The sequence below is a fragment of the Adiantum capillus-veneris genome, chromosome 10 (assembly GCF_014529385.1).
Source record: "Adiantum capillus-veneris isolate H3 chromosome 10, ASM1452938v2, whole genome shotgun sequence".
Taxonomy (NCBI): domain Eukaryota; kingdom Viridiplantae; phylum Streptophyta; class Polypodiopsida; order Polypodiales; family Pteridaceae; genus Adiantum; species Adiantum capillus-veneris.
In genome coordinates, this window is record NC_140940.1 from 1,311,144 (window position 1) to 1,338,776 (window position 27,633).

The following is a 27,633-nucleotide window of genomic DNA, read 5'->3' on the forward strand; positions in this document are numbered from 1 at the left end:
CTTCATACGTAGACGATCAGGCTTCTAACCGCCTTCTGACTGGCAGCTTAATCACAGCTCCAAGGTTGCAGAAACACAGAGGGAGCAGAAGCTGGCGGTCAGATACGGAGGCGACAACAATGCAGACAAAGAAATCATACGGGTAGACGGCGGCAAGAGCGCACGGGCGGCATCATCACACGCGTAGGCGGCAACATCATTCACTCAGGATTCAGCAAAAATTCTAAGTTCGAAATGGCAAGTGAGCCCGATACATCTCTTGAACGACAAAACATGGAAGCAATCTCCCCTGCACAAGACCCTGCACAGGACACGGAAGCCATCAATGTCTCACCTGCTTGCAAGTCACGAGCAAAGGCAACCTTCATGCTCACGAACAAGTGGATGGCGGAGATGGAGAGGGAAATGAAGGAGTGGAAAACAGAGATGGAAGGATGGTGGAAGGAGAAGGCCAACCTCCTTCAGATGGTCTTCAATGAAGGCGCACAGTGGAAGAAGGAGAAAGAGAGCCTTTACGCAGAAATTCAGACACTCAAAGAAGAAGTCTCAGCCCTCAAACAGAATAACCCAAATGCCGAGATACGGACACTCAAAAATGAAGTCTCTGCCCTTAAACAGGAGCTTGCTGATAGAGTAAGCAGTGGCCTAGAGGAAGGCGAATTTCAGCCCTCGGTAATAGATGAAATCAAGGAAATCAAGGAACAAGTAAGGATGATCACAGAGGAAGAGAAACTGAGTGTGGCAAAGACATCTTCATGGGCGGAGATGATAACAAGGACACAGAAAAAGGCGGACGAGGCCGAAAAATGGATTGAGGTCGCCAAGAAAGGGAAAGGTCAAGAAACTCCTTGTACACCGACGCTTATCAACATGACCCTCGAAGAGGAACAAAGAAGGCGGATGCAAGCACTGCATGTGAGAGTGACCGGGCTTAAGGACATGCATTATGTGGAGAAAGAGGTCACAAGCCTTACATCCATGATGGGGATGGAGAAACCATTGCACACAAAGGCATGGAGGGTAGGTAAGAAAAGTGATGGCGCGGGAGAGTCTTCAAAGGGGAGAGCTCTCATACTACGCTTCCACTCGTTGGAAGAGAAGAAGGAATTCTTGAGGAAGAGGCCTACTCTCAAAAAGACAGGTATTTTCCTCGGAGATGACCTGACTCTCTCACAGCTCGCACATATGAGAGAGGTAATGCTAGAGATTACAGCGGCAAGGGAGAAGGGAAAGATAGCCTTTTACAGAGATGGACGGGTGGTGATTTCAGAGCGACGCATTGCATGACGGTGCAAGACCTATGGGACTACACTGAAGATGGCTACATGGAATTGTAATGCGTCTATGAGACTGGACGTGGGTGCATTTGAGGATAGTTTCAAAGACAAGGATATTCAGAGACTCATCAAGCCCCTGGACAGGTAATGCCACAGGTGATGGGTTACAGATGGGAGACAGCTCACAGGACAAATGCGAGATCTGAGCATGGGAGCAGAGGTTCAGGAGAAGTAGCAGTGCTATTTAGAGAGGAACTACAACCATTACTGCATATTGTACGAAGAGATGATCATGCTAGATATATGTGGGTGAGACTGAGAGCTGACACAGGTCGATTCCTATATATTGCTATATGTTACTTTCCTCCCAGTACATCCATGCATGCTGCATCCAGAGGGCAGTCACCTTTCTTTATTCTAGATGATGACATATGGGAGTTTTCTAGGGATGGTGATATCATTCTCCTAGGGGACTTTAATGCCCGAACTGGCAACTCGCAGACAGTCTTCTACGACACTTCAGATGAGATGCTCAAAGAGATGAATGTGGGTGAGCTGGGACTGGACAGATGCTCAGATGATAGAGAGCAGACGGAAGATGGAAGATACCTCATGGAAATGACGACTACACATGGATTAGCCATACTTAATGGCTTACAGCGATTTCCCGAAGCAGCCGGTTTCACATGCTTTCCACACAGACATGGGGCCAGTACAGTGGATTATGTTATGACACAACCAAGCTTTATCCCCTGCATTCAGGATTTCACAGTGGGAGCCAGGCCAGTGGGCATAGCAGTAGATCATGCTCTCTTGACACTGTCCGTTAAATTTCAGTATAGTACAACCCAGACACCAGGAGGCAGGTCACACATCCGCTATACATTTACACCAGAGACTGATTTCGTTTATACAGAGGAGATCTGGGACCGTCTATTGGAAGGCACAGCTGGCACAAATGGTACAGGCCTCTCAGTGGAGGAGTGCACCAATCTACTGACTGAGACATTGCATGGGGCTGCATCAGTGGCATACCCACACACTCAGCCGGGTAAGAGACGACATTCTGGGAGCATGCCCCAGAATAGTTGGTATGATGAGGAATGCAGAGAGATGAGAGCCCAGCTTCAGAGAGATCTTCTGTTAGGAGTCACCACTTACAGACACTCGGATTGCTTTCCGACGCCTTGTGCGACGGAAGAATCGAGCTTACCTAGCTCAGATGGAGCGAGACTTATATCAGATGTTCTTGGGTAGGGACTCAGGAGAGGCATGGCGACTCTTTTATGAGCACTCTCCCCCCCCCCCCCCCCCCAATGATTACTTCACCTGATGTGTGGGGCCAATATGCGACATCACTATATACGGTTCCGGGACAAGAACCCCTTCCTGACCCTACCAAGCCTTGCCCAGCTACAAGCACTTTCTTTATACCGGAGATGGTACAAAGGGCCATCGACAGGATGAGGACCGGGAAGGCATATGATCATGACGGTCTAGTAGCGGAGCACTTTATACATGCCAAGGATATGCTGATGGAGGTTCTCGCAGTGTTGTTCAATCGTGCCATGTGTGAGGGATTACCTGAGACATGGAGGTTGTCTAATATTGTGCCCATCTTCAAGGCTGGTGACCCTACAGAGCCTAGGAATTACCGCACTATTATGGTTGGACACACATTGGCACGATTGTATGCATCTATTCTGGAGCAACACTTGAGTAGATGGGCAGAGGGCGAGGGTGTACGAGCAAAGGGTCAAGCCGGCTTCAGGAGGGGTTTCTCCACTCTTGATCATATTCTGACACTCAGGGCCATCATTGAGGAGGGCAGAGCACATGGGAGACGGATCTATTGTAGCTTTGTGGATTTTCGCAAAGCATTTGACATGGTACCAAGGGCTCGATTGATGCGCAGACTGCAAGAGATGGGGGTGCCCATAGAGGTAATTTGGGGGATAATGCCTCCTTTTCAATACTCTCTTCAGGCACCCATGAGGTCTCTGACACGGGTTGAGATTAATAGACTCATCCGTCAGGATTTGATCCAGCTGGACACGAGGAGGACATGGATAGAGCCGTTACAAGAGTTGGGCACAAAGATGGCCTTCTATAGAGAGCATCTTCTCCACCTCACGGGGGATGGGTTTGTGATTCGACCTAGCTATATGGACACGCATCTTTCGCATGGTTTGCGTTGTGCCATTGGCCAGATACGCACGTCCTCACATCAGCTCGAGATTGAGACTGACAGATTCAGAGGGACACCAGCAAATAACAGAATATGCCGCTTATGCCATCTAGAGCCAGAGACAGAAGTACATTACATATGTCATTGCACACTGTACTATGAGATACGAGGTCGTTTTCACTGTCTATTCAGAGAAGGTTTTGGGCCTCTATCTAGGGTAATGAGTTATGAGGATCAAAGATGTCTTGGGCTTTATCTACTTGAGATACACAAGCATAGAGAAACCTTACTGAGGAGAGTTGAAGAGAGACATCCCCAGAGACGATCACAGATTTCTTTACACTAGATACTGTACACCCAGAAGAACAGACGGAGGAGCAACCAGGGACGGTGGAGAGGTCTACCCGTACTACTGGCATTCTCATAGACCGAGCATTGGAGCTAGGGAGATCTAGACGACCCCGAGGGAGGAGAGGAGCTACACAATTTCGAAGGAGACTATGGCAAAGGATTCAAGCCATACTCTTGCGTCGTCCAGAGTGCAGATGAAGATGGATCTCTACTCCCCTCCCATATTGTCTTCACATTGTAATGCTTAGTTTAGGATCCCGCAATATTTATATTTTGTTATCCTAGTTTAATTTATTTTGTTAATCTGACTTTGTATCAGATACACCGAATTGTAACTTTCTGGTCTCATATGTCACTTTGGCCTTTTGAAGACGTTAATATAACATTTCATTTCATTTCATTTCTCTCTCTCTCTCTCTCTCTCTCTCTCTCTCTCTCTCTCTCTCTCTCTCTCTCTCTCTCTCATCCAGGGAGTATTGAAACGGAGGCAATCTATCCATGTTGAAACCATGTGACTGAAACCATGCTGTCATCTGTCCATACCAACATGCTGTATCGCCTTGTAGAGCTAGTTGTCGAGATGACTGCAGGGCGAGCCGAGTGTATCTGTCCCTGGGGAGATCCCATACATACGCTGCTTGATCGAGCCACTGAGCTAGGCAAATCCAGACGCCCACGACCTCGGGGGGGTCTCCCACCATCGACGAAGGCTGCAACAGAAGATATAGTTCACTCTAGCTCGACATGCAGGACACCCAACTAGAGTACTGACCATGGAGGAGGTTGATGAGATTCGACAACGGCCGATGAGGGATTTCATCTCAACCCACCAACCCCTCCCCCTGTATCTCGTCTCAATCCCGAATTAGCTTCAGATTTATTTCCTTCCTCAGTGTTCCTAGTGTTTAGTTCTTTTAGTTTCGTACTCAGACATGATATCAGATGCACCAGTTGTAACTTTTTGGTCTCATAGGTCATTTTGGCCTTTTGAAGACGTTAATATAACATTTCATTTCATTTCATTTTTCTCTCACAGACACACACAACTGGAAACATGTTCCATTAATAAATACCTTGAGAGCACATGCCCCAAGATCAAAGTACAAAAATCATTAGAGGAAATATCCAGAACTTACATATGCAATGAAAGAAACAAGGCAACACCTTGTTTTTCAATCCCTCATATCTCCTAATATGAACAATTGTATCAAATACAAGATGTGGAAATCTCTTCCAATACTGTGTCGACATAGGAAGACGGATATCATCTCTTCCAGATTTATTGAGGAAGTGTCACATAACATGCAACTAGGCTCCATAGAAGGAGGGGGTACAACATCCGAATGAGAGAATGCCTGAGAAAACTCTCTTTTTTCTTTTCCCCAAAAGTGAACCTTGAACCCTCTAGCTTGTTCAAGAGCAGACATCTTTGTTACACTCCAACGGTGGAGTGATAGCCTCTCTGGTCCACCCCCTCTACCTATCACTCTTAACTCTAATGACTTGATTATGCATTGAAAAGAGATTACAAAGTCCTTTTTTGTAGGCATAACTGACATGGATCCCACCTCACACAAGAATATTGTGTACACACGCTTCTTGCCTCCATAATGGCTAATTAATGGGCTTAGATGATGGTATGACTGGAGTTGGTTCTCACTCCAAGGGTCATGGGACATAGCCCATACCCAACATTCTAATTATTTAATGGATTTGTCCGGACATAGAAGTCTTGCTGACAGGCTCACAAGGGTGCCCTGACATTTTCCTGTAGGTTTGCCTACTCTATGGAATAGCTTTGAGTCATAGTAGTATGTCCACATGGAACACCAAGCCTATGTGTACATGATTCCTACATGAACTGGTAACCTACTCACTGACCTTGGCAACCACACATTTATCCTCTATCACCCTCTTTGTAAATGAGAAGACCCTGACCTTCGCTTTATTGAAACTCAGCACTGCAAAACTCCCACGGGCATTTATATGGCACTGTAGCTTCTGAGGTGTGCACTCCACAGGCATTTACATGGCACTGTAATTCCTGAGGTGTATTTGACACCAGTACCACATTACCAGCATACAACACCTGTGCCATGGATAAATCTGCAAGGGACTGGCCCCTATCGCCCTCTCTGTATATGAATCTGCTAGCTTATCTATGTACAATCCAACCATCATGGCCCCGAGCTTGCCTTGCAAGTCGCACATATAAAGCTACAATACCTCACTCACACATATGGGAATTTCACTGATACTTCTGGAAATATAAGCATGCTAGTTTTCATGCAAAAGTCCTGCAGCTACGAGCACATTTTTTGGATATTTGATCAGCTATTAGTAACTTGCCAGTAAGAGAGTGTAGCCACCTTTGGACACATTTGCTCAGTGCAGGCAACCATAAAAATTTGATTCACATACTCTATCTTCTGCAACATGCAATATGATCAGTATAAATGGGGACACATGCGGGCCCATATCTCAGATTCTTTCTAATATTTCTACATTCACAAATTGATTCTTGTTTTTAATAAGTGTTACATGTTCTATCAACCAAAACAATTTGTGTTCTCTTAATTGATTAATCAAATGATGAAACAAACCTATAATTTGTGTCTTAACACCTAAGAATAGACCCATTGACAAGATGCTCAAACCTTGCACGGCATTAAAACAAAGAAATCCTAAGTTGGACAAATGATACCTCAAATGTAGATTCCCATCCTGGCAGCAACAAAGTAGTTGCACCTTTGTCTCCACCAAAACCGGCGGCAGTATGGACACTCGAAGGTTCCACGATCTGCCACTCCTCTCGAAGGCATTTGTCAAGGTCCTTGTCTGCTCCCCATAGATGCAAAAAGGCTAAGCTTGAACGCAGCAAACAACCCTCTGTTGATCCCAATGAGCTTGCAATTTCTGATTTAATTGGCTTCAGTGCCAGAGACTCATCCAACAATATTGTGTCTTCACTTCTGGAGTACCCACTTACCTTATTACCAGCCTGCACTTTTGAATGCTCACTTTCTCTTTCACTTTTTCCCATGCGTCCTAAGTCTGGAGCCATGAGAGTAAACAGATCAAATTGTAACGCCACAGCACCTGCAATGGGGGATGCACCTTTGATGGGTGGCTGTTTATGAAAAAGATTTCGACTTGAGCTTTCAAGAGGGATGCCAAAACTGCTGTCCTTGGCTTCTGACCATGATGCTTTTGTCCCCTGGTTCAGAGCCTGACTCAGTCTGGAAGATAATTTTTCCAAACCTCCAATCATTCTACTGGAAGAGATCTCATGCCTGAGAATCTTCTCATCGGTGCTTTGCTTAGAGTTCGAAACTGGAATAGTGTCACCCTCTGTTTTTCTTCTCAAGTTAGGACCTAAGGTCTGAGAGTTATCTGCAGCTTGTGTAAGAGCAGGATCTACCTCTGCATGCAAAAGTGATGAGGTAGAAGAAGCCTGAATTTTAGACAATCCATTGGCAAGTGTGCTTCCTTGAAGCTGCTGTGCAAAATTGGTGTACATAGAATGTGCAGCAGGCCCTCGAAGAATGCGTTCAAGAGCACCCGATTTCATGTCCCACATAAACAAAACATCAATTCCATTCAATGGAGTTGAAATACTAGAGCACAAACAAGAAAGATAGCCCCTGATACCGTCCCAGGCTATTTGCTTGGGTTGTCCAGGATGTCCTACAAACATCCGTTCACCTTGTAAAGTCTCCAGTGAGATTAATGCAATACAGCCATCTTTTCCAACTGTGATGAAACAGTTTGCCCAAGGCGTGTATGTACCTGGTGGTGGCAGTAATATTTGATGGACAGGGGTTACATGATGATGGAGAGTCATCAAAAGTTGACCCCCATTTGTCAAATTCCATATACATGTCAAACAATCCATGCCACCAGACAAAAGATATTTGTGTGTGCCACTTGATGCGATTGACATTTTGTGCTCTGCAAGGCATGTAATTGGCCCAGAGTGTTTATATAGGTCCTGAGTTATGCCATTGTCGACAAGCAAACCTCTCTCCCCCTCTTGCAATGAAGTTTGAAAACAAATCAGTTTAATGACTCCATTGCTAAAGCCTAGCACCAAAGCCCTGGGAATAGCAGCCTCATTGACTAGGACCATGGATGCTGTGACCCATTCAGTTCCAAAGGAGCAACTCACTGATTCTTCATGCAAGTTGTGCACATGCATTCCTTTCTTATCAGCTGATTCTCCTGAAATCACACATGAAGATGCAAGGTTCGCCCAAGGGGTTCTTAAATTTCCATGAGCATACAACGTGCAGCTCACCTGCTTTCCTAAGACACCATTGTCGATGTGGTTAGTAGTGTGCATGCCTGAAAAACGCATAAAACTTCTGGGTAGCAACCATAATCTAACCGAAACATCTGGTGTTGGTAAAGAAATGTGCCCACATGCGACACATAATAATGAGTTGAAGAACTGGTGGTACTTGAAACAAAACAGCAGCTTGTGATCTGTTTGATAGGGAGGTATCCAGCAGACTTCCTCTGTAGCCAGTCTCTCAGACGTTGTCTTTAGTGTAAAAACAGTTGCACCTCCATTTGCATCCCAAATCAACAACATACATCCAGGAATACCACTTTCCAGGAAAAAGAGGCCCCCAGTCCACTCAGCATTCCCATGCTTGCTCTCTCCTTTTGAGCACTGATGCACAACACTTTGATCCTGTGTTGAAACAATCACCCATTTTGTACCAAATACCAGTAATAGATATGAGCCATTTGATGAAAAGCAAACAGTCTTCGCATCCACACCAAAATCTGTTTTGTCTTGGAGCGGCAATACAGTCACATGTTTGTCTGGCTCACCTGCAGCCGCCCTAACCATTTCTTCACCTTCCAGGGATACTTCCCACATCTGTATGTGCCCAGCAGGATCAGAGATGATAATTTTGTGCAGAGAATCAGCGTCTGGCACTGCAGCAATTGCCCTTACTGTTGCAAGACCAAATAGACCAGTACATACAACTCGGACCACCCCAAGCACTGATGTATCTACAATCACAACAGTGATGTTTGTGCTGCCAAAATTCTCCCAAGCCATTGTCCTTGCATTATCGACCAGCTTCTTCATGTTATTATCTGCCTCATCAGTACCATTAATCCTGGAAGAACCTGTATTGCACCCATCACAAGCGATTGCTACATAACGCTTGGTTCCAAGTAGTGGTGTCATGCTATTTGGACTACCTACCCACGGAGGCAATTTTCGTCGCCGCCTGCATCGCCTTGTCAAGCAGTCCCATACACAGAGCCATCCATCACAGCATACACTCACTATGAGCTCACAAGCATTAGGTTCACAAAACTCTCGGTTCATCATTGAAATGGGAGTTGCATAACTCCCAGTTCTTTTCATCTCATCCAGTCCACATGTTACAAGAGAAACAATGCTAGCTGTATGTCCAGAAAGCAAAGCCATCGGCAACAAGTCCTGCTATGCATCCAAAGACAGTTGCGTGAGGGTCCATGAAGACTCTCCCACCTTTTACGAAAACAAAGTTGGATAATACACCATTATGAAGGGAACCCCATGCCTGCATTCATTTGTAACAGAATGGCTGAAATCATAAAAACTTGTAGAAGCCACTGCAATAGTGAAGCTTTTAAAACGCATATAAAAACCCCCAATTTTCATTGATGCCTACCGTACAGAAAACTGCAAGAACTCTTAAAACGTATGGGATTAAAAATGGAATGTATTTTCAACAGTTGAACAAGGGAAAAATTAATTATGAGACCAAAGGGGTACAAACAACTTGCGATAGCTAGAGAGAAATGAAATGAAAGAAAGACTGAAGTAACGTCTCCAAAGGCAATGTGGCCTGAGAGACAAAAATAGTACATATACTGATGATATTCTCTCCCTTCTTAGAGCAATAAAAAACAAACCTAAAGCTAAAGTCTATCCAAGGAATGCATCCATACTATACAATATACAAGTTATCACAGAAATGTGTTATCTCAATATGGTATTGCACTCATCAGAAGGTGTACCCTATGTGGCTGAGATCCTATGGCATCCTCCTCCTATGGCGCTCAATAATAGTCCTGAACCATGGAAATGGAGGTGTCTGGGTCTTCTCCTTGGTAGACATGGACATTTCACTCAACTGTGGGAAAGTGCCCTATCACACGTGACTCCTCTCAATAATGAAGGCTTCTGATGGTGTATCCTATTAGTGTCGATGAAGCTCCCATGTCATTGGCAACACTCATACTCGGCTATGGAGTGATAATCATAAAGAAATCTATAGTCATGCTCGACGTAGGTGGGTCTGGCTGATGAGATCTCCTCTCTCGCAAAATGTCTGTCCGACAGTCTATCCTCTGCCTTTATACCCTCCCATCGGCTGGTCTCTATCCTCAGCTGATGTGATCGTGCAGATTTTCCCAATAGATGTTCCTACACCATCTGAGAGCTGAGTATCCATATAGCTCAGCCGAATAATGAAGCCATCAGGAGAGAGCTGGAGAAAGTCACCATGGTAGCATGCCATCATTGTGACATGGGGAAGAATGGATTTGATCCAAGTCATCTCTATGTCCAGACTCACTATGTCAGCTCTGATGATCATGTTCAGGCCTCATCAGCGGAGCTCAAGTGCAGGGCAATCTAGACTATACTCAAAGTGTCACGTGCCCACTGCACTTGCGCCACGTGGACAAGCTTTTGCTACAGTCTAGCGTCAGTCTCCGTCTAGCTTAGGATCTAGCCTGGCACTTTGTGAACCTCTAGCAGGACGTGCATGCCCAGGCAGGTCATAGTTGCATACCTTGTCTTGCACAGTCCAGCATTTCAGCATAAAAGCATTTTCACCGCATGGAACCATTTTCCTAAACTACGCGTGAACCAACCCTTAGTAGGCAATTTTATTAATCAAAATGACCCTTGGAATTCGCAAATCGTGGGGTTTTCTTGGAGGCTACCCGACCCAGTTCTTAGCAAGTATAAATGCAAGCCTTTGTGCACCAGAGTTAGCGAGAGGAACAGTGAAGAAGAGACTCTCAAGGACCAGCAGTACTAGTGTTTTTGCAGCCTGGCATCAGCATTTTCAGCCAGCAGCATCAGCCTTTTCAGCCAGAAATCAGCCCTAACCTCGCCGCAAAACCCGCATCCCGCAGCAGATTCTTGCCGAATTCAGCCCATCATCAGCCGCAACCCCAGCATTTTTGCATTCGGACATAGCCTCACCGCACAAGCACCTTTACCAAGCATCATCATCACTAAAGGGGAGAGAGAGACCCCCTTACTTAATGAGAGATTGTGCAATGCACCAAAACAAGAGAGAATGGAAAACTGTGAGAAAAAAGTGCTGTGAGTGATAGAGAGAGAAATGAAATGTTATATTAAACATCTTCAAACGGCCAAAATGACCTATGAGACCAAGCTGATACAATCCTTAAGGATCAAATCCAATGTCTGGCTAGAAAAATAAAATGAAGTAAAGTGAAAGACCAAAAGTAAAAAGACTCAAATCGTCAGACTACAAATAATAATCATCGTCATCCATGCCCGAGGATGCCTGGCATTGGGCATTGTCTGAGAAAGTATTGCATCAGTCGCTAAAGAGCTTCGCCAATGTCCGCCTCTGTAAATAGTCGTACTGGGCATCTCCCATCTCATGCTAAAATAGTCATGATTCTCTAGTGGAGCCTCCGTCGATGTCATGGTCGCCCCCTTGAACGTGGCCGTCTCACTCTCTCGAGCTCAGTGGCTCTGTCCACTAATATACCTCTGGTAGAAGTGGGCTCTGAAGTCTACTGTGAAGCATGCTCATCCGACAGCTGAGTCCTTGCTCTAAAGAAGTCAGTGATCTCCCTCTGTGAATGTCTCCCACTACCTGGCGTCCTCAAGAGACTTTCCCTGTGTCTGCGCAACTCTAGCAAAAACAACCCGAGGCATCTTTGATCCTGATATCTCAGGACTCCAGCCAACGGTCCAAACCCCTCTCTGAATAGACAGTGAAAGCGGCCTCGTATCTCATGGTATACCGGACAGTGACAAATGTGATGTAACTCTGTCTCTGGCTCTAAATGACACAACTGGCGTATCCTAGCTTCTATTGGTACTCTCCTAAATCTGCTAGTCTCAATCTCTAGCTGATGCGATGATGTGCGCATCTAACCAATATCACATCGTATCCCTTCGGATAAATAAGTGTCCATATAGGCCGGTCTGATCACATATCCATCCTCTCTTAGTTGGAAAAGATGCTCTCTATAGGAAGCCATCTTCGTGCCCAACTCTTGTACCAGCTGTATCCATGTGCTTCTAGTATCTAGTTGAATCAAATCCTGACATATAAGTCTAGTGTCTCTATCCGTGAGAGAAAGGGAGGGTGCATCCAAGGAGTACTAGAATGGAGGTAGTCTATCCATGCTGAAGCCATGTTACTGAAACCGTGATGTCATCTGCCCATACCAACATGTTGTGTCCCCTTGTAGCGCTAGCTATCGGGATGACTCGAGGGCTAGCCGAGCATATCTGTCTCTGGGAAGGTCCCATAAATTATGCATAACGGAAACTGATTTAGTAAGGGCCTCAACTACGAGGGGGGGGGCACTTAGCTCAGCTCGAATAATCTCATGTGGCATTGAGGCCTTAGCCCGAATCATCCGAGAGATCATAGAGACTACATGCCTCTCTATACATCTCCATCCATCAGTGCTACCAGATCTGCCCTGGTTGTTAGGTGCAGCGGAATGAATGTTGTATTTTCTCAAGATTAGTGATCTTTATTGCTCAAGGTTCCTTTTAGTTCTTAGGGAAAGAGAGAGCTTTCCGTCTTGTAGAGTGCTATGGTCACGAACAAAGTGAGTGGATATTGTGCGTGCAAGTGAATGAGACTGAGAGAAGGAGAGAGAAGAGATACGACACCCGAGAGGTTGTAAAACCCTCCTCCGAAGGCCCCACTCTCATCGGCGAGAGTGGTCTACTTTGATTGCACAAAGGTGTACAATGCCTATGCAATGGACTGATGCAATGGGACTGTGCCGATGACGACGACGGTGATGACGACGACGACTCGATGGCTGAAATCTGTAGGCTTCTAATCGCTGAATTCGGGGACTGTTTTGGTGGCTGAAAATGACTGTTTTGGCTGCGTTTTTATGGCTAAAGTTGGGGGATCATCTGCAACCTTCTTAGGGGAAATCTGCTACTGTGTCATGGCTGAAAACTGCGTTCTCTTCAAAGCTGAAATCTGCGGATCAAAAATGCTGAGAGCTGGAAACAAAAACGTTGAGGTCTGCTCTGTTAGGCTCGCATTTTTTGTGAGAAAAATGCTGGCTGATATGGTGGCGTTTTTGGCAAGCCAAAACGCTAGGCCTTGGGCTGAACCGCCGGGTACTATCGCCACAAAGGGGAAACTGGAAGGCGATGGGAGATCTGTGAAAACGGTGAAGAAGGGGGAGGTATGGCGATGGAGGTCATGAGGGGGGGTACTGCTGAGAAGTTGCCTGTTGAACGGGAAGCTCCTGCTGCCTCTTCTGCCAGAAAGTGCTAACTTGGGTTTGCTTATATATTAACTTAGCAAAATTGCCCTACCTACTTTTGTTGGAAAGTCACTTAAAAATAATAAGTGAAAATACCAATAAATAGGAAAATAGGCTAAATGCACTGGAAAATTCCCCTAACTGATGCTAATGGATTCTGATGGGAATTCCGATGATCATGCTGTGTGCAACCAGAGGATATGCATCTATGCTAAGTGACTGGGCATGCACAGTCTACGGATAGACTCACAAAAGTGCCTGATCACTACTAATCTAGACTTGACTGAACTGACTGAACCCTGCTGTGGTGTAGCTTGTCCACGGACACATAGGGTTGGGATGTGTCACGTGACACTGGTGGTCCACTGAACCGGCCCATGGGGCGGTAGGCTTTGGCTTTCACCCGAAATTCTTTATTTTAGACTTTAGGACACAAAGGAACTTCACGAATAAGCCTGTGATTGGAATTCAACACTTAAAGATATACCACGGCCTGGCAGCTAGAGCGCTACCAAGCAGACAACAACACCCTGTTGGCCCCAAAGATTGTCGTCTCTTTCGGTATTTCTTTATTCTTATTATACTTGAGAGAAACCTGTAAACTTCTACAAGCTGTCCCACTTTTATCGGGCTGAAATTCCTCTACTCCAACCCGTTTTTGGCAATATAACCACAGTAGAAGTCTCCACAGACAAAATCCCAAGCAAACATTGATTTTCCACGCAATTTAGAGCTCTTTGCAAAACCTGGCGAGAAATTGCAGCTCGCTGAATTCTCTGTTTTGGGCTCCGATCCACGTGCCGATCACTTTTCAGGGTAGCCCTCGAGCTCTCACACCTATAGGGTCACTTGTCCCTTGAATTAAACGAGATTCCTCGCAGGAAATCTCTCTAAATTGTCCTGTACAAGCACCCAATGCTTTCTCGAGGCTCCCCTAACAAATAAACAATCCGACCCCTTGCACATAGCCCTCACCAAGCTGTCGAAACCTGTCCATGGCTGTAATTGCAGGTTTGTGACCCAATTTCGCCAACATAACGGCGCAAATATTCCTGTAGGTCAAAAGTACACGTCAAGGACACTTTCCCTTGCAGTATGGAAGCTTTCCAGTGAGCTGCAGGTCAATTTCAGCACGCTGTAATTTTCTGTTTTGCCACTTTTAGGTGCCTACTTCCCCGTACACGCATCCCAAGGCCTTTCCGAGGCTCCCCTAGCGATTCCCTGCAGTTTAGGTGCGAAACCCTAAACCTGCAGAAAAACACAGCAGGCTGTAATTCTCTGTTTTGGACCGTTTCAAACGGAGCGAGCACGCCCACGCACGTCTCAGGTGCTCTCGCATGCAATGGGACAGTTCCCTTTCAAATCGGACGAGTTTTCATGCGAGCAAACTCTCCATTTTCGCATTCCTTCGCGATGGAACTGTGCGTACCTGAAGGGGATTAGCAATTAGCTAATCCAGTTCCTGTACAAAAGGCTCCTGCCTTGGCAAATGCGCATAAAACCCCCAAAATTGTACATGGTTAACTGAGAAGCCCAACTAGTGGGGCATTACCATATGTGCAAAGGGGGGAGAGAGATGCACGAGAGCAAATCGTCGCGCTACATAGAGCAAGGGAGAAGGCAAGCTTTCCATTAAAGCTGTGAGCACCTGCACCCACTACTCACACTCTAGCACACACTGCAAGTCAAATCAGCCCCCTCTCTCAATTTGGATGCCCCCTCTTCATGCAAATCTGGCAGATGCATCTAGAGCCGCCATGTGTCCAGTTTGCCTCTTTTGAGTTAATTTCCTAGTACCACCAACTTATAAGTGTCGCGAGGGGCCTAAATGACTTTAAACTGAGCCTAGACACCCTTTTACTGCTCGAATTCCAGTGCCGATTAGCCCAACCAACTCGTGGTGACCTGCCCTTCTCGACTGCGGGTGAAACTCTCGACCGTCGGCCGTTTCACACTAGCCACGCAATGTCCGGTCATTTGCAACTTCAAAAAGAGGGTCCCAAAAATTAAACAAAAATCATCGAAAAGAAACCAACAACTCAAGTTAGCAATCGTCACGTCCTCTTGACAGAGGGCCCCCAAATCTGAACCCCATAGAGCATAGCTGAAGCCACTAGAGTGTCAGTAAGCCACAACTTTGTTCGAGGTTCCTGAAACTCACCTGCCAACACATCTTCTCCAAACCTCTCAAGGTTGCATAAGCTCTCATCAATCTAGTCTCCGCTGCTATCAATGAAAATGCCAGTACACTAAAGACTACCCCAAGATAGGTGTATGCATCTGTATACTCCACCGTCTCCTAGCCATACGTAAAAGTATGGCACTGACCTCTTGACTCACTGTGGTGTGGTGTTAAACACCATAACCTTGGTTTTCCCAAGATTAACACACAATCCACTATCGTGGGCAAATGTGTACAAAGCATCTAAATGACGATGCATCTCCTTCGGGGAGTCGGAAATCGGCACAATATCATTAGCATATAACAATAGTGGGATCCATGTCCCTGCCAACTGTGCTCCTCTATCACCATCCCTCTCAATGTAGTCAACAACCTCATCCACACACATGCCAAATAGTGTAGGAGATACCATCTATGTAGACAGAATCAGTCTCTGAAGTAAAAGTGTGTCGGGTATGCGTAGGTGTCTGTGCTAGTCGAGCTATGTTGAACTAGAATGAGACGGTAAATGTGAGGAGAGCTGATCTACACACCAACATCGACTATCATCAATATGACAATTGAGGAGGAGCAAAAGAGAAAGACTAGAGCCCTTCATGTGCGTGTTATAGGTCTCAACGACACAAGAAAAGTTGACGAAGAGGTGCAAGAGCTTTTGACGCGCATGGGTATTTTTGAACCCACACACACAGGTGCTTGGAGAGTTGGCAAGAAGGGAAGTGATGAGAAAGGAAGGTCCAAGGAAAGAGCACTCGTTATACGTTTCCCTACACTGGAAGCTAGGAAGGAATTCCTGAAGAAGAGACCAACACTCAAGCAAACTGGGATATTTTTGGGTGATGACCTCACTCTAACACAGGTAGCACACATGCAAGAGCTGATGCCAGAGATCAAGACGGCGAGGGAGAAAGGGAAAATTGCTTTCTACAGGGAAGGGAGAGTAGTGGTGTTGGAAAAACGCACCGCATGGCGGTGCGAGACCTATGGGACCAACCTTAAAATGGCAGCATGGAATTGTAATGGATCAATGAGGCTAGATGTAGGCGCATTTGAGGATAGCTTTAAGGAAGAGACATTACCTTTTACTTGGAAACGCATCAGACTCCTGGCGGCACATTACCTGGAGTGATGGGATACATTTGGGAGACTACTTGTAGGCAGGATGTGAGATCAACGCCAGGACGGGGGTAAGGAGGTGTGGCAGTCCTATTCGATGAGGAGTTTCAACCTCTCATTCATTTCGTTCGAAGAGATGAGCAAGCCAGATATATGTGGGTCAGAGTGAGAGCGGAGACAGAGAGACGACTCTACATTGCAATATGCTATTTTGCCCCTAGCACATCTCATTATGGAGTCACCCTACATGATATTGGATGAGGACATATGGGAGTTCTCTAGGGATGGAGATGTCATTCTCCTGAGAGACTTTAATGCTAGGGCGAGCCAGTCTCTAACAGCTTTCTACGATACCTCGGAGGAAATGTTGAGAGAATTGGATGTTAATGATATGGGATTGGCCAGGTGTTCTCAAGATGAAGAGCACACTGGATATGGGGGATATCTGATAGATTTGGGGACTATACATGAACTGGCCATCTTGAATGGCCTCCACACATTTCCAACGTCGATGGGTTCACTTGCTTTCCTCATAGACATGGGGCCAGCATAGTGGATTATGTTTTGGCTCAGCCCAGTTTCATACCCTCTATTCAGGACTTTACAATCGGGCCCAGGCCCATTGGGGTAGGGGCTTCAGGCATCTTATCTTTTCCTTTCTTTGCGTCCTCGATCCACTTCTCAGCTTTATCAACCATCTCTTGTGTTTTGAATAGGTGCTCCGCCCATGAAGAGATTGTTCGTGCCTTTTGCTATTTCTCTTCTCGTAGAGTTTTTACCTGCTCCTTAATGCTTTCAAGCTCCTTGATCATTGAGGGTTGATTTTCTGCCTCCTTTGCAGGGGTATTTTTGCAAGCTGCAAGGTCTCCCTCAAGTGCTTCAATCACTGCATCCTTTTCATTCATGCGTTCTTCCATTTTTTATTTCCAAGATTCAAACATAGCAAGTGCATCCTCTAATCTTTTCTGTTAGGCTTTGAGGCTAGGGAAGATGGAGTCGTAGGGCCATGGCGAGCTTGAAGACGGGTGCAGGTGCAAAGAACGAGAAAGAGAGCGAGAGAGCAGGAGTCGACACAACAATGCTTTGTATTGTATATATTTTTGTAAAAAACCTTACAGCTATAAAGAGATTTTAACCATGCAAACTCCACTTTTAATTGAGCCTGCTTGCATGCCATAAGGGGAGTTTCCCATGGGCTTGAAAACCCAACAATCCCCCCTCAAGCCCGAACTAGACAGACCACTCTCATGATACCTCGAGTTTTTGGTGTACTCGTCAACCGTGAGTTTTAGGTTCTCTCACAACCAAGGATTTTGGTGTATCCATAACCTGGTGCTATGATAGTGAACCCCCCCTTGAGCAAATAGGGTGTAGGTTGAAAAATTAGCTACCAATAAGTGGAGTTTTTGGTTCACTGCCAAACCTTGGGTTTAAGGTGTACCTAGTAACCTCACACGAAGCGGGACAAAAATGGGCTGAGAACAAATGTTTTTGGGAGGTCTTACCAATTATGTGTGGCAGTGTCTATAACCAGTACAAATTGTTTATCATGGCAATATTTGACATCTAATTAGAGAAAACAAGGCTTTGACTGAAAAGTGTATGATGGTTTTGACAATAGATAAAAGATGACAAATCTATGACACTAAACTAGCAAACATAGTTTGTGAAATCTTGTATTGCATTTTGAAAGTAGACCTTCATGTGTTGGCAAACAGTTGGAAGCGTCTTCACTAGCTTCATTGCTAGATGTATTCGATTAACAAGAAAAACCACTAAATTGACGTATATGGCATACGTGTCCGAAAGAGGTGCTTTGTTTAAATTGATATGCAAAATACCCATGATATTCAAAGCATTTGGGTCTCAATCGGTTGAAAATCCCTCGAATTGATCTGCATATGTGTATTTCTTTGTGTGACTGCTTCGTCTATGTCGTTGCCGAGTATTGTCAATGTCGACTATCCAAATTAAGATCATATCACCTCTTGGCAAACCCTTTGCTTGCTAAGTTTGATTTGTTGCACCTTCAACAGGCTTTGAGAGCGTTTTGGAATGCCGTTGAACAACCTCTGCTAAGGGCGTTTTAATATGTTGCACATCGACTAGCTATGCCCGCTGTAGACAACGTTTAGCGATGCTCAAGTACTACCAAGTTCAAGTAATTGCCCTGCAAGACGTGCCAAAGATAGTAGCCTTTTGGAACCCTTAATGCAGACAGAGCACCACCGCTTATGCTTAGTGTGTGTTGATATGCCGTCGCCAAGCTGTTGTCAGACAACGTTCTGAAATGCTCTGCAACCTAGCTGACCTCTTGCAACTGCATCTAGGTCTTGTCAGTGCCACAAAACGACAGCGTATTGAGATGGTTCCTGTGCTCTAGCAAGTCAACACCCTCCTGGGCTCTGATACCAATGTAAGGCTTTGAGGCTAGGGATGATGGAGTCGTAGGGCCATGGCGAGCTTGGAGACGGGTGCAGGTGCAAAGAACGAGAAAGAGAGCGAGAGAGGAGTCGACACAGCAACGCTTTATATTGTATATATTTTGTAAAAAACCTTACAGCTATAAAGAGCTTTTAACCATGCAAACTCCACTTTTAATTGAGCCTGCTTGCATGCCATAAGGGGAGTTTCCCACGGGCTTGGAAACCCTCTACCCTCACAATGATCTGCATTTCGGCCTTCAATGATGTGTACTTGTCGTCACGCATACTAAGCATCTCTTTGTCCAATTCTTTCCTCGTATCTGCATACATAGCTTTTTTGTAAGTTTCCGCATTTGCATACGTCTCTTTTTCAATGTCACCCCTCAAGAGGCTCAGCTCCACCTTAATCATCACCTGTACCGTTCTCATACATTACGTCATCTTCCCCGCCCCCCCCCCCCCCCCCCCCCCCCCCCCCCCCCCGCCCCCCTGAGAAAAAGATCCTTCCATTAGTTAATAAAGTTGCCCATAGGGCTACAAACCACCTCTAGTAGAGAGGGCAACATCAAAGACATGGGGAGACTCTCCCAGTGAGAAAACAAAATATGTACAATGAGGCTAAATCACAAAATGGGAGGAGGGAAGAGCCACACAGGTGGCCGGTAGTGCCACTTGGGCACATCCTGGTCCAAGGTGAAAAAGGGCCCTGGGCGCCAGAGACGCAGGAAAGACTCTCTGCACTCCCGCATGCGATCGGAGCTGCCCTGAAGTCTCTCGAACTGACCCCTAAGAGTATGGATCAACTCTAGCCAAAAGTCACGAACTATCTTTGCCGGTGGGACAGGGCGAGCCTCAAAGATGCGGAAGCAACGAGCCCGCCAAATGAACCAGAGTTGCAGACCACAAACGAGCTCCCAACACACCTCTCTCTCCCTGCACCACTCTTGGGGGTAAGCTATGTAGCCAGTTGAAGTGTAGGTCAACCCCCCTGAATCACTATCATCCTGTTGGTGGAAGATAGCTCAAACTGGAACGCACGTCCCATGAGGGTGGACCAAGCAGCAGCACCCCAAGTGTACTAACACGTTGTGGAAAGAGTTGGCATCAGTCGAAGAACCCAAAGCCAAACCTGCTACGCCATGGGGCAGTCCCACAAACAGTGACGTTGACTCTCCAAAGGATGGTCGCAAACTTCACAGGCTGCCGAAAGACCACTATGTACCAGCAAGCTCTCCATTGTTGTAGCTTTGTGTGCAACTAGCCACTGGAACAAAGTGACTCGCCTCGGCTGTCTAGAGTCCCACAACCGCGCCCAAAAGAACTCAGCTGTGAGACCCTCCTCCTGCCAATGAAGTGCTACAGCAGGACGAGCCTCTCTTTATGCTGCCAGTATGCGACGCCCCAGTCAAACAGTGTACTCAAAGAAAAGAGTCCCAGGGTGGTCGGCTGAAGAGAAGGGGTCTCTCCAAAACCACTCTCCAGGGTTCCACTGCACTCGTGCCAGAGGGCAGCTCTCCCAAGCCCAAAGCCTCCAGTGGCCTGTCTCAAGATCTGCTGGGTTAGGATCTGTGACACAAATCCTCCCACAGATGCCCACTACTCGTATCCTCTGAAAATAGCACTCTACAACCTGTGAAGCCTCTATTGAGACTCTGTGTAGTCAACCCTCGCCCTGGATCTCGAAGAACACGCACGGTGCGGACTCTGAGCAAGCGCAAACTGCAATGAGGACCTCCAGTTGCGTGAAGGCCCCCATCTATCTCGGAGCTGTTGTCTTTAGAGGAGTGAGCCACTCAGCTTGTAAAGCCTCTGTGATGTCCTAGCACATGCTTTGCACACCTCTCATGCCCTGTAGCTAGATGCTCTGTACCTCCTCTGGCAAACCTGAGTGGTGGACCCTCTGCCATGGGACCCCAAGAAACATGTGGCCTACTACCAACCAAGTGGCCTCGTTGAGTGCTAACCATGGGGTTCCAAACAAGGGGCTGTCTAAAGCGCTCCTCCATGCAAGTGGGTTAATGCTGCTCCAGGCCACTCTGCAGCTGCTCCCAAGAGCGAAGCAGGCTCGCAGCAAATCGATCCTCCAGTCTCCTGCTCAAACCAACTCTGCCCATCTCTGTAAAGATCCACCTGATGGAAGGGCTCCAAGGGCCTCCTGCATGAGACACTCGAGCTCTAAGCCAATGAAGCAACAACTCCTTGCAGGGCTTCTCTCCTGGAAGCAGTCCTCTGACAACAAACTTCACAAGAAGGGCTCTACTCTGCTGTGCTAGGTCAATGATTCCCAACCCCCCCTAAGAACATGGTAGAGTGATCACCTGCTAGGCCATGGCCCGCTCTAACTAAGTGTCACGCCCTGACCAAAGAAAACTCCTGATCAGCCTCTCTAACTGGCTGATACGGGAGCTGGAGAAGATCCAGCAAGATGTAATGTAACACATAGTAGCCAACAACACCTCGTTGGCCACTACAACTCTTCCTGCCAAAGAGAGCCATGCCGAACGCCAATGTAGCAACTTCCTCCTGATGGATAGGAGAATGCTGCTCAAGAGACAAGTCCAGGCCAACCTGACAACCCAAGTAGCGAGCCGCAATCCCTGGGGGAATCCATCTGAAACCCTCACCTAGCGACCAATCAGGTGTATGAGCACTCACAACCCAAAAAGCAATTTTCTTCCTCCAACTGATTAGTGCGCCTGACACACAGCAGAACACCTTAAGAGCTTGCTCACACCTGTGCAAATTGGCCTCTTGGTCCTCCAAGTACAAGGTTGGGTCGTCGGCAAACACAGCATCAAGAAGCTCATCTACCCTAATAGGGAGCTCAAGACCATGCAGGCCAGCCTACTGAGAAGTCAAGAATCCGCTCATCGCCTCAGCATAGAACAGAAAGAGGAAGGGGGCAAGAGGGCGACCGAACGCGTGAGCAAGAAGCACTCCCCTCGTCCCCCTGCCAAGAGCACCTGTAGAGAGCTGACTACAGGTGCTCTTGGCAGGGGACGAGGGGAGTGCCACTACCGAATCTCATCCAAGGAGCCTCCCTCCTCGGGAATCAAGTAGATCAAACCCTCACTCATGCTGTCAGGCATCTCGCCAGTGTGCAAAATGTACTGAAATGCGCTGCAAATATCTGAACCAAGCAAGTCCCAATACTCCAAGAAAACGTTGGGGGTCAAACCATCCTCCCCTGGACAACTACCACTGGGAAATGCTTTGAGGGCCTCATGGAGCTCCTCTAGCTGGAGGGGAAGCTCAACTCTTTGTCGCATCTCCTCGATAAGAAGGCAAGGCATCTGTGCCCAAACCGCTCCCTGCATGCATCGTGGCGCTCTGACTGAGGCTCAACTTACAACAGGTCACGGTAGAAGTCTGTAGCAACTGCACGCATATCCTCATGCTCTGAAGCAACTAATATGTCAAGTCTCCTATACTAACTAACACAGATGTGCGCATGGCATGGCCCCACTATCTCAATAAACTCCCTAATAACTCGGTCACCCACTTGGGTCCACTGAGATGCCTGTCGATGGAGGCAAACTCATGGCACCGCTCCTCAATGCTAGTAAACTCTTGCCTAGCCTACTGCATTTGCTCTTCCAACCATGGGTTGTCTGGATGGTCCTCCTGCATCCTCTGTAAGGAAACAATGCCCCCTCGAAGACGCTTCTTCTCACAAGACGGGCACCACGTGCCAACAGAAAAGAACAAACTGAACAAACTTTTAGCACTTCAATAACAACTGAATTGAGAGAGAGAGATGACATGCGACACAGAGTGGCGGAATTCCACCCCAGAGAGTATTGGCCCCAAACCTTGGCGCCCCTTTCGGTATTTCTTTATATTGCATCAACACAGTACAAGCCGGTACTCCAGACTCTACACCTTCTCCGGGAAGCATGCCAGAGAATGAGCCCTAGCCTCATAATTAAAGGCCCTTGGCCTGAAAAGAAGTTCAGTGAAAAGCTTCAAAATCAAAAGCAACTGGCCGAAAAGCAATGCCCAAAATCTGCTAGCGCGTTTTGCGAAAATCGGTACAACTGCCAAGTCAACATTATCAGCACGTTTTGCCTCACCGACTCCATGAGAATCATCTCATGGAATGTGTAGGGATTAGGAGGGCCCCAGTTTCAGCGTAAGAGGGTCGGCTGCGTCAGGAGCTTCAGAGATGCCTTGTGGGTGGTGAGATTGACATTCTTATGCTACAAGAGCATCATCTTTGTGAGAGCCGCATTCGACGATGTGGTCAGATTTTGTGTGGACTATATGAGACGTTTTGGTCAGCTGCTTTTGGACCTGGAGGCATCCAGGGTGGGGTATGTATGACTATTGCGGACTCTTTGCAGCAGGCCATTGTGAGCAGAGGGATTATTGTGTCAGGCAGGGCTCAGTGGATCACTATGTTCAGGGTTGCCTCATGGGCTTCTTGAACATCTACGCGCCCAATGTGGCGAATGCACATGCAGAGTTTTGGTCTTAGATTGTTGAGTCTCTACCGCAGGCAGAGCAATGGTGCATTGGGGGTGACTTCAACATGTTCGAGGATCCCTCTAACATGATTGGAGGTAGGCACACTACTGCACATGGAGTTGAGTTGCATCTTGGGAGAGGTTATGTATGACTCTGCGGGTTTCAGATGTGTACCAGCATTCCAGCTTTGTGAGGCCACCTGACAGCGTGGACTTCTCTCGTTCGGACCGTAGAGTGGGAGGAGTGAATCTATCTCGGATAGATCGCTTTTACACTAGTGACCATTTCTATGACTCGGGTGGGTCAGTTTGCGTCCTACCCGGGACCTCTTTTTGGGACCATGCATCTGTGATCCTCACAGTGACAGACAGACAGAGGAGGGGGAGTACGATGCTACACATCCCAGAGAGGGTCTTGCTGGACTCTGCGCTCAGAGAGCGAGTGATGACTCTTTGGACAGAGGGCTTAGACTTGCGGACTCTCCTGCTGACAGAGTGGCCTCTGGACTTGCTTAGCTTAGTTGGCTATTTCTCCAGGAGTCTTCGGCTCGCCTGGCTGCAGCAACAGAGGAGCAGCAACAACTCTGACAGGGCGTTGCTTCCTTGTAGAGGATGCAGGAGCAACATCCAGACAGTCCCTGGTTTGAGGAGCAGTTGCAGCAAGCTCGCCAGAAGCCTGCCAGCACAGAGGAGAGGCGCCATGAATTTGCTTTCCATCGACATGCATCTCAGTGGACCCAGGTGGGTGACAGAGTGACAGGCGCTTTCTTTGAGGCAGTGGGACCCCGGCATTCGCATGCCAAGAGCCAGTGGAGGAGAAATTGGCCAGAGACCAAAGTGTCTGCGTCAGATCTGTCACCCCTAAGCCCCTTGTGTGATGTGAGAACTCAGTAGCCTGAATTTGGAGCCAGTCAAGGACTGTGTGCTGGGTCCACTCTGAGATCCCTACCATACAGCGAAAAGGAGAAGCCCACTGCTCTGTCCAGAGCCTCAATGTCTCTAGCTGCAAGAAAGAGGACGTGGACTTGAAAGCTAGCCTCCTCCAGGTCAGGAGAAGAATCACCCAGAAATCGAGTGAAGCTGTAGTCGAAGAAGTCCCAGCGTCTGCGTATGTCGAAGCTACTCAAACCTTGAGGGACTGCTTGAAAGGGAGAGGCCTGCACCAAGAAAGGGGGCCTCAAGTGGGGTTGTCCCTCTCAAGCCACACGGCTCGCAGCAAAAGCATTACCAAGAGAACGCCTCGCGGCAGAAGCGTATCCAGAACCCTGCGTTTGAGGAGTGGAGGGGTCGGGAGATGAGTCTCTGGGTCCCATCGGGGAGAGAGGAGGGGTGGGAGGCGAGGGTGGAGGTGGGGGAGGGGGAGGAGGTGTGTAAAGTGCAACGGAAGTGAATGTTGAACTTTGCTCAAGATGAGTGCTCCGAACTGTGCTCAAGGGTTCCTTTTACTTACGGAAGGGAGAGCCTTCCGTTCCTTTAGTGAGAGAGTGCAATGGACACAAACAAAGTGGATAAACACTGTGAATGAAGGTGCTAAGACTGAGAGATAGAGAGAGAAGAATACGACACCAGAATGTTGTCAAACCCTCCTCCGAAGGCCCCACTCTCTATGGCCAGAGCGGTCTACTATTGATTGCACAAATCTCTACAATGCTTTGGACTTGCTGACGCGACGACGAGACGGGCTGAAAACTGAAAACGCTAATGGCTGAAATCTGCAAATCTTTATCTGCTGAATCCTGACTCTATGTCGGTGACGACGGCGATGACAACGATGCAACGACGACGCGCTGAAAACGCAGATGCTGAAATCTGCGTTTTCCGGGCTGAATCTGCAAACTACGCTGGATCTAACCGTGCAACAAGGATCTGCTTCGGAAAGGTGAGATCTGCCAAGTTCGGGACTTGTTCTGCGTTGTCTGATTGCTGAAAACTGAAAACGCTGAGGCTATGGCTGAATCTGTCGCCGTGGATCTGCAGAACGCCGAGGGTGATCTGCAAACCAAAAACGCTAGGGCTGAGTGGCGGTCTGATGCAAAAACGCTAGGCTTCTGCTCGTCCTACTGTTGCCGATTGTCCTACAAATGCAAAATGCTAGGGCTGATCTGCAATGGAAGAAAAACGCTAGCTCTTCTTGTTGATGGCTGAAAACGCTAAGTCTTCTTGCCGGGGGGGGTCTTGCTTGAGAAGGTGCATTGGTGGATGTCAGGTCCCTGCTGCCTCTTCTGCTCAAAAGTGCTAGTGCTAGGTTTCTTATATACATGCTTGTCAAAATTGCCCTACCCAGTTTCCCAACAAAAGTCACTTAAAAATAATAAGTGAAAATTTGCTAAAATAGGAAAAAGAGGTCTATGCACTGTAAAAATGCGCCTGATTGGTTCTGACTGAAATCTGATGGTCATGCTGTGTGCAACCAGAGGATATGCATCTACTCTAAGTGTCTGGACATGCACCGTCTGCGAACAGACTCACAAAAGTGCCAAAACACTTTCTAAGCTAACTGAACTGAACTGAACCTAACCCTAGTCATGAAGTAGCTTGTCCACGTACACATAGGGTTAAATGTGCACGTGACATCCCTCCTTTTGAAAGTGAGGTACTGGTACCGATCTGTAGGGCGTAGAGGAAGATCACCAACAGCGTCTGGAATCATGGAAAGGACTCTTTGCCGGCCCACTCTGATACGTGGGTCATGCGATACTTGGACTTCATAAAGGTCTGCAACGCTTTCTTCTCTGGGCTGTGCCGAAAGCCACAAAGTCATTTGTGGCTCCTTCAATGCTTCAACTTCGTCCATAGTCATGCGTCTACCTTCTTCAAGAATCTTCGAGGATGAAAATTCCTGAAACCACTTCCAACACAAAAACATGAACATACCCATTCCATGTAAAGTGACTGGAAAAATTCTAGTCTTCTTTAAAGACTGTGCATGCAATGTAGATGAACATATAGACTGAGTGCCAAACTGTTCATCAAAAACACGCAAACAATGGATTCGAAACTTGTCTTTCTGATATAAATCTATCAATTGTGGCAAATCATAATGGAAATGCCGATGCTTGATGCTCAATCCTTCTTATGCTCTTTCGGATACTGTGTCATGCCAAGGAAGAGACATGGAATATGAATTCCTTGAATGCAAACATTTCATCTTTTCATGAATAATCCGTATACATCCGTGCTCAGTCATGAGTAAATCGTGTTCATCATACCATATGGCATGTCTATGAAAAGGGATCACATAAGGACGGTGACTAAAATACTGGAAACCATCACAAATGAAACAATCGAACAATGCGTGTTGACTAATCATTCGAACACATAATACTTCCTGTGGGGGTTCTTGGGACCTCGACTCGAGAGCCAAGATCCGTTCTTCGTGATCTATCGAATCTGCAATGAGGTTAGCTTCACTAGACAAAGTATCAACTAAACCATCAACCTTGTGAACAATCACATCACTATCATGCAAATCATCATGCTTGTGAATAATCACATCATCATCATGCAACTCATCATGCTTATCATTATCATGCAAATCATGTGTGTCATGCTTTAGAGAAGACGAGTCTGAGAGAGTCTCCATCTCCTAATTCTTTTCAATTTGTGCCTGCACATAAGAAAAAAGTAGGACCAACTGTTGCATGTGTTGGTCTCTCTGTGCGGCCGCCAAGCATGCTTGCTCACGCTCACGCTTCAAGGCTACCCTTCTGTCTTCGACAGACAAGCGCGCTTGCTCACGCTCACACTCTAGGGCTGCCATTCTTTCTTTGGCCGCCAAGCGCGCTTGCTCGCGCTCACGCTCTAGGGCTGCCATTCTTTCTTCGGCCGTCGAGCGCGCTTGCTCACACACACGCTCTATGACTACCATTCTTTCTTTGTGCTCGCGATCCCGTTCTGCTTTTCTTTCTTCATGTTCTAACTTCCGGCCCATCATCATCTTGTCAAAAGCCTCCATAAGAGTTAGTGCAATCCTTGGCGTAGATGGGGAAGGGGGAGGGTCAGAAAAACCTCCTGGTGGGGGAAATTCTTCTTCGCCACTACCATGCTCATCACCTCCATCCAAAGTATCCATTCCACTTCGGATAATGACCATACACTG

The 27,633-nt window shown here is 47.0% G+C and overlaps 2 protein-coding genes across 4 annotated transcripts in view; one reads left to right on the forward strand and one right to left on the reverse strand.

The window, feature by feature from the left end:
- LOC147448360 (Transducin/WD40 repeat-like superfamily protein) overlaps positions 1-27,633 on the reverse strand; it is a 162,824-nt gene that overhangs the window by 91,015 nt on the left and 44,176 nt on the right. Inside the window, exon 2 of one of the 3 annotated variants that reach the window (XM_086521001.1) lies at positions 6,521-9,280. In XM_086521001.1, coding sequence (XP_086377127.1) covers positions 6,521-9,280 — 2,760 coding nt within the window. Of the gene's footprint in view, positions 1-6,520; positions 9,384-27,633 lie in introns of all 3 variants that reach the window. The other 2 variants (XM_086521000.1, XM_086521002.1) reach the window with 2 other exon arrangements.
- On the forward strand, positions 1,570-2,534 carry LOC147448361 (uncharacterized). The gene is made up of 2 exons (XM_086522351.1): positions 1,570-1,586; positions 1,673-2,534. The coding sequence occupies exons 1-2, from the start codon at positions 1,570-1,572 to the stop codon at positions 2,532-2,534; spliced, it is 879 nt and encodes a 292-aa protein (XP_086378477.1).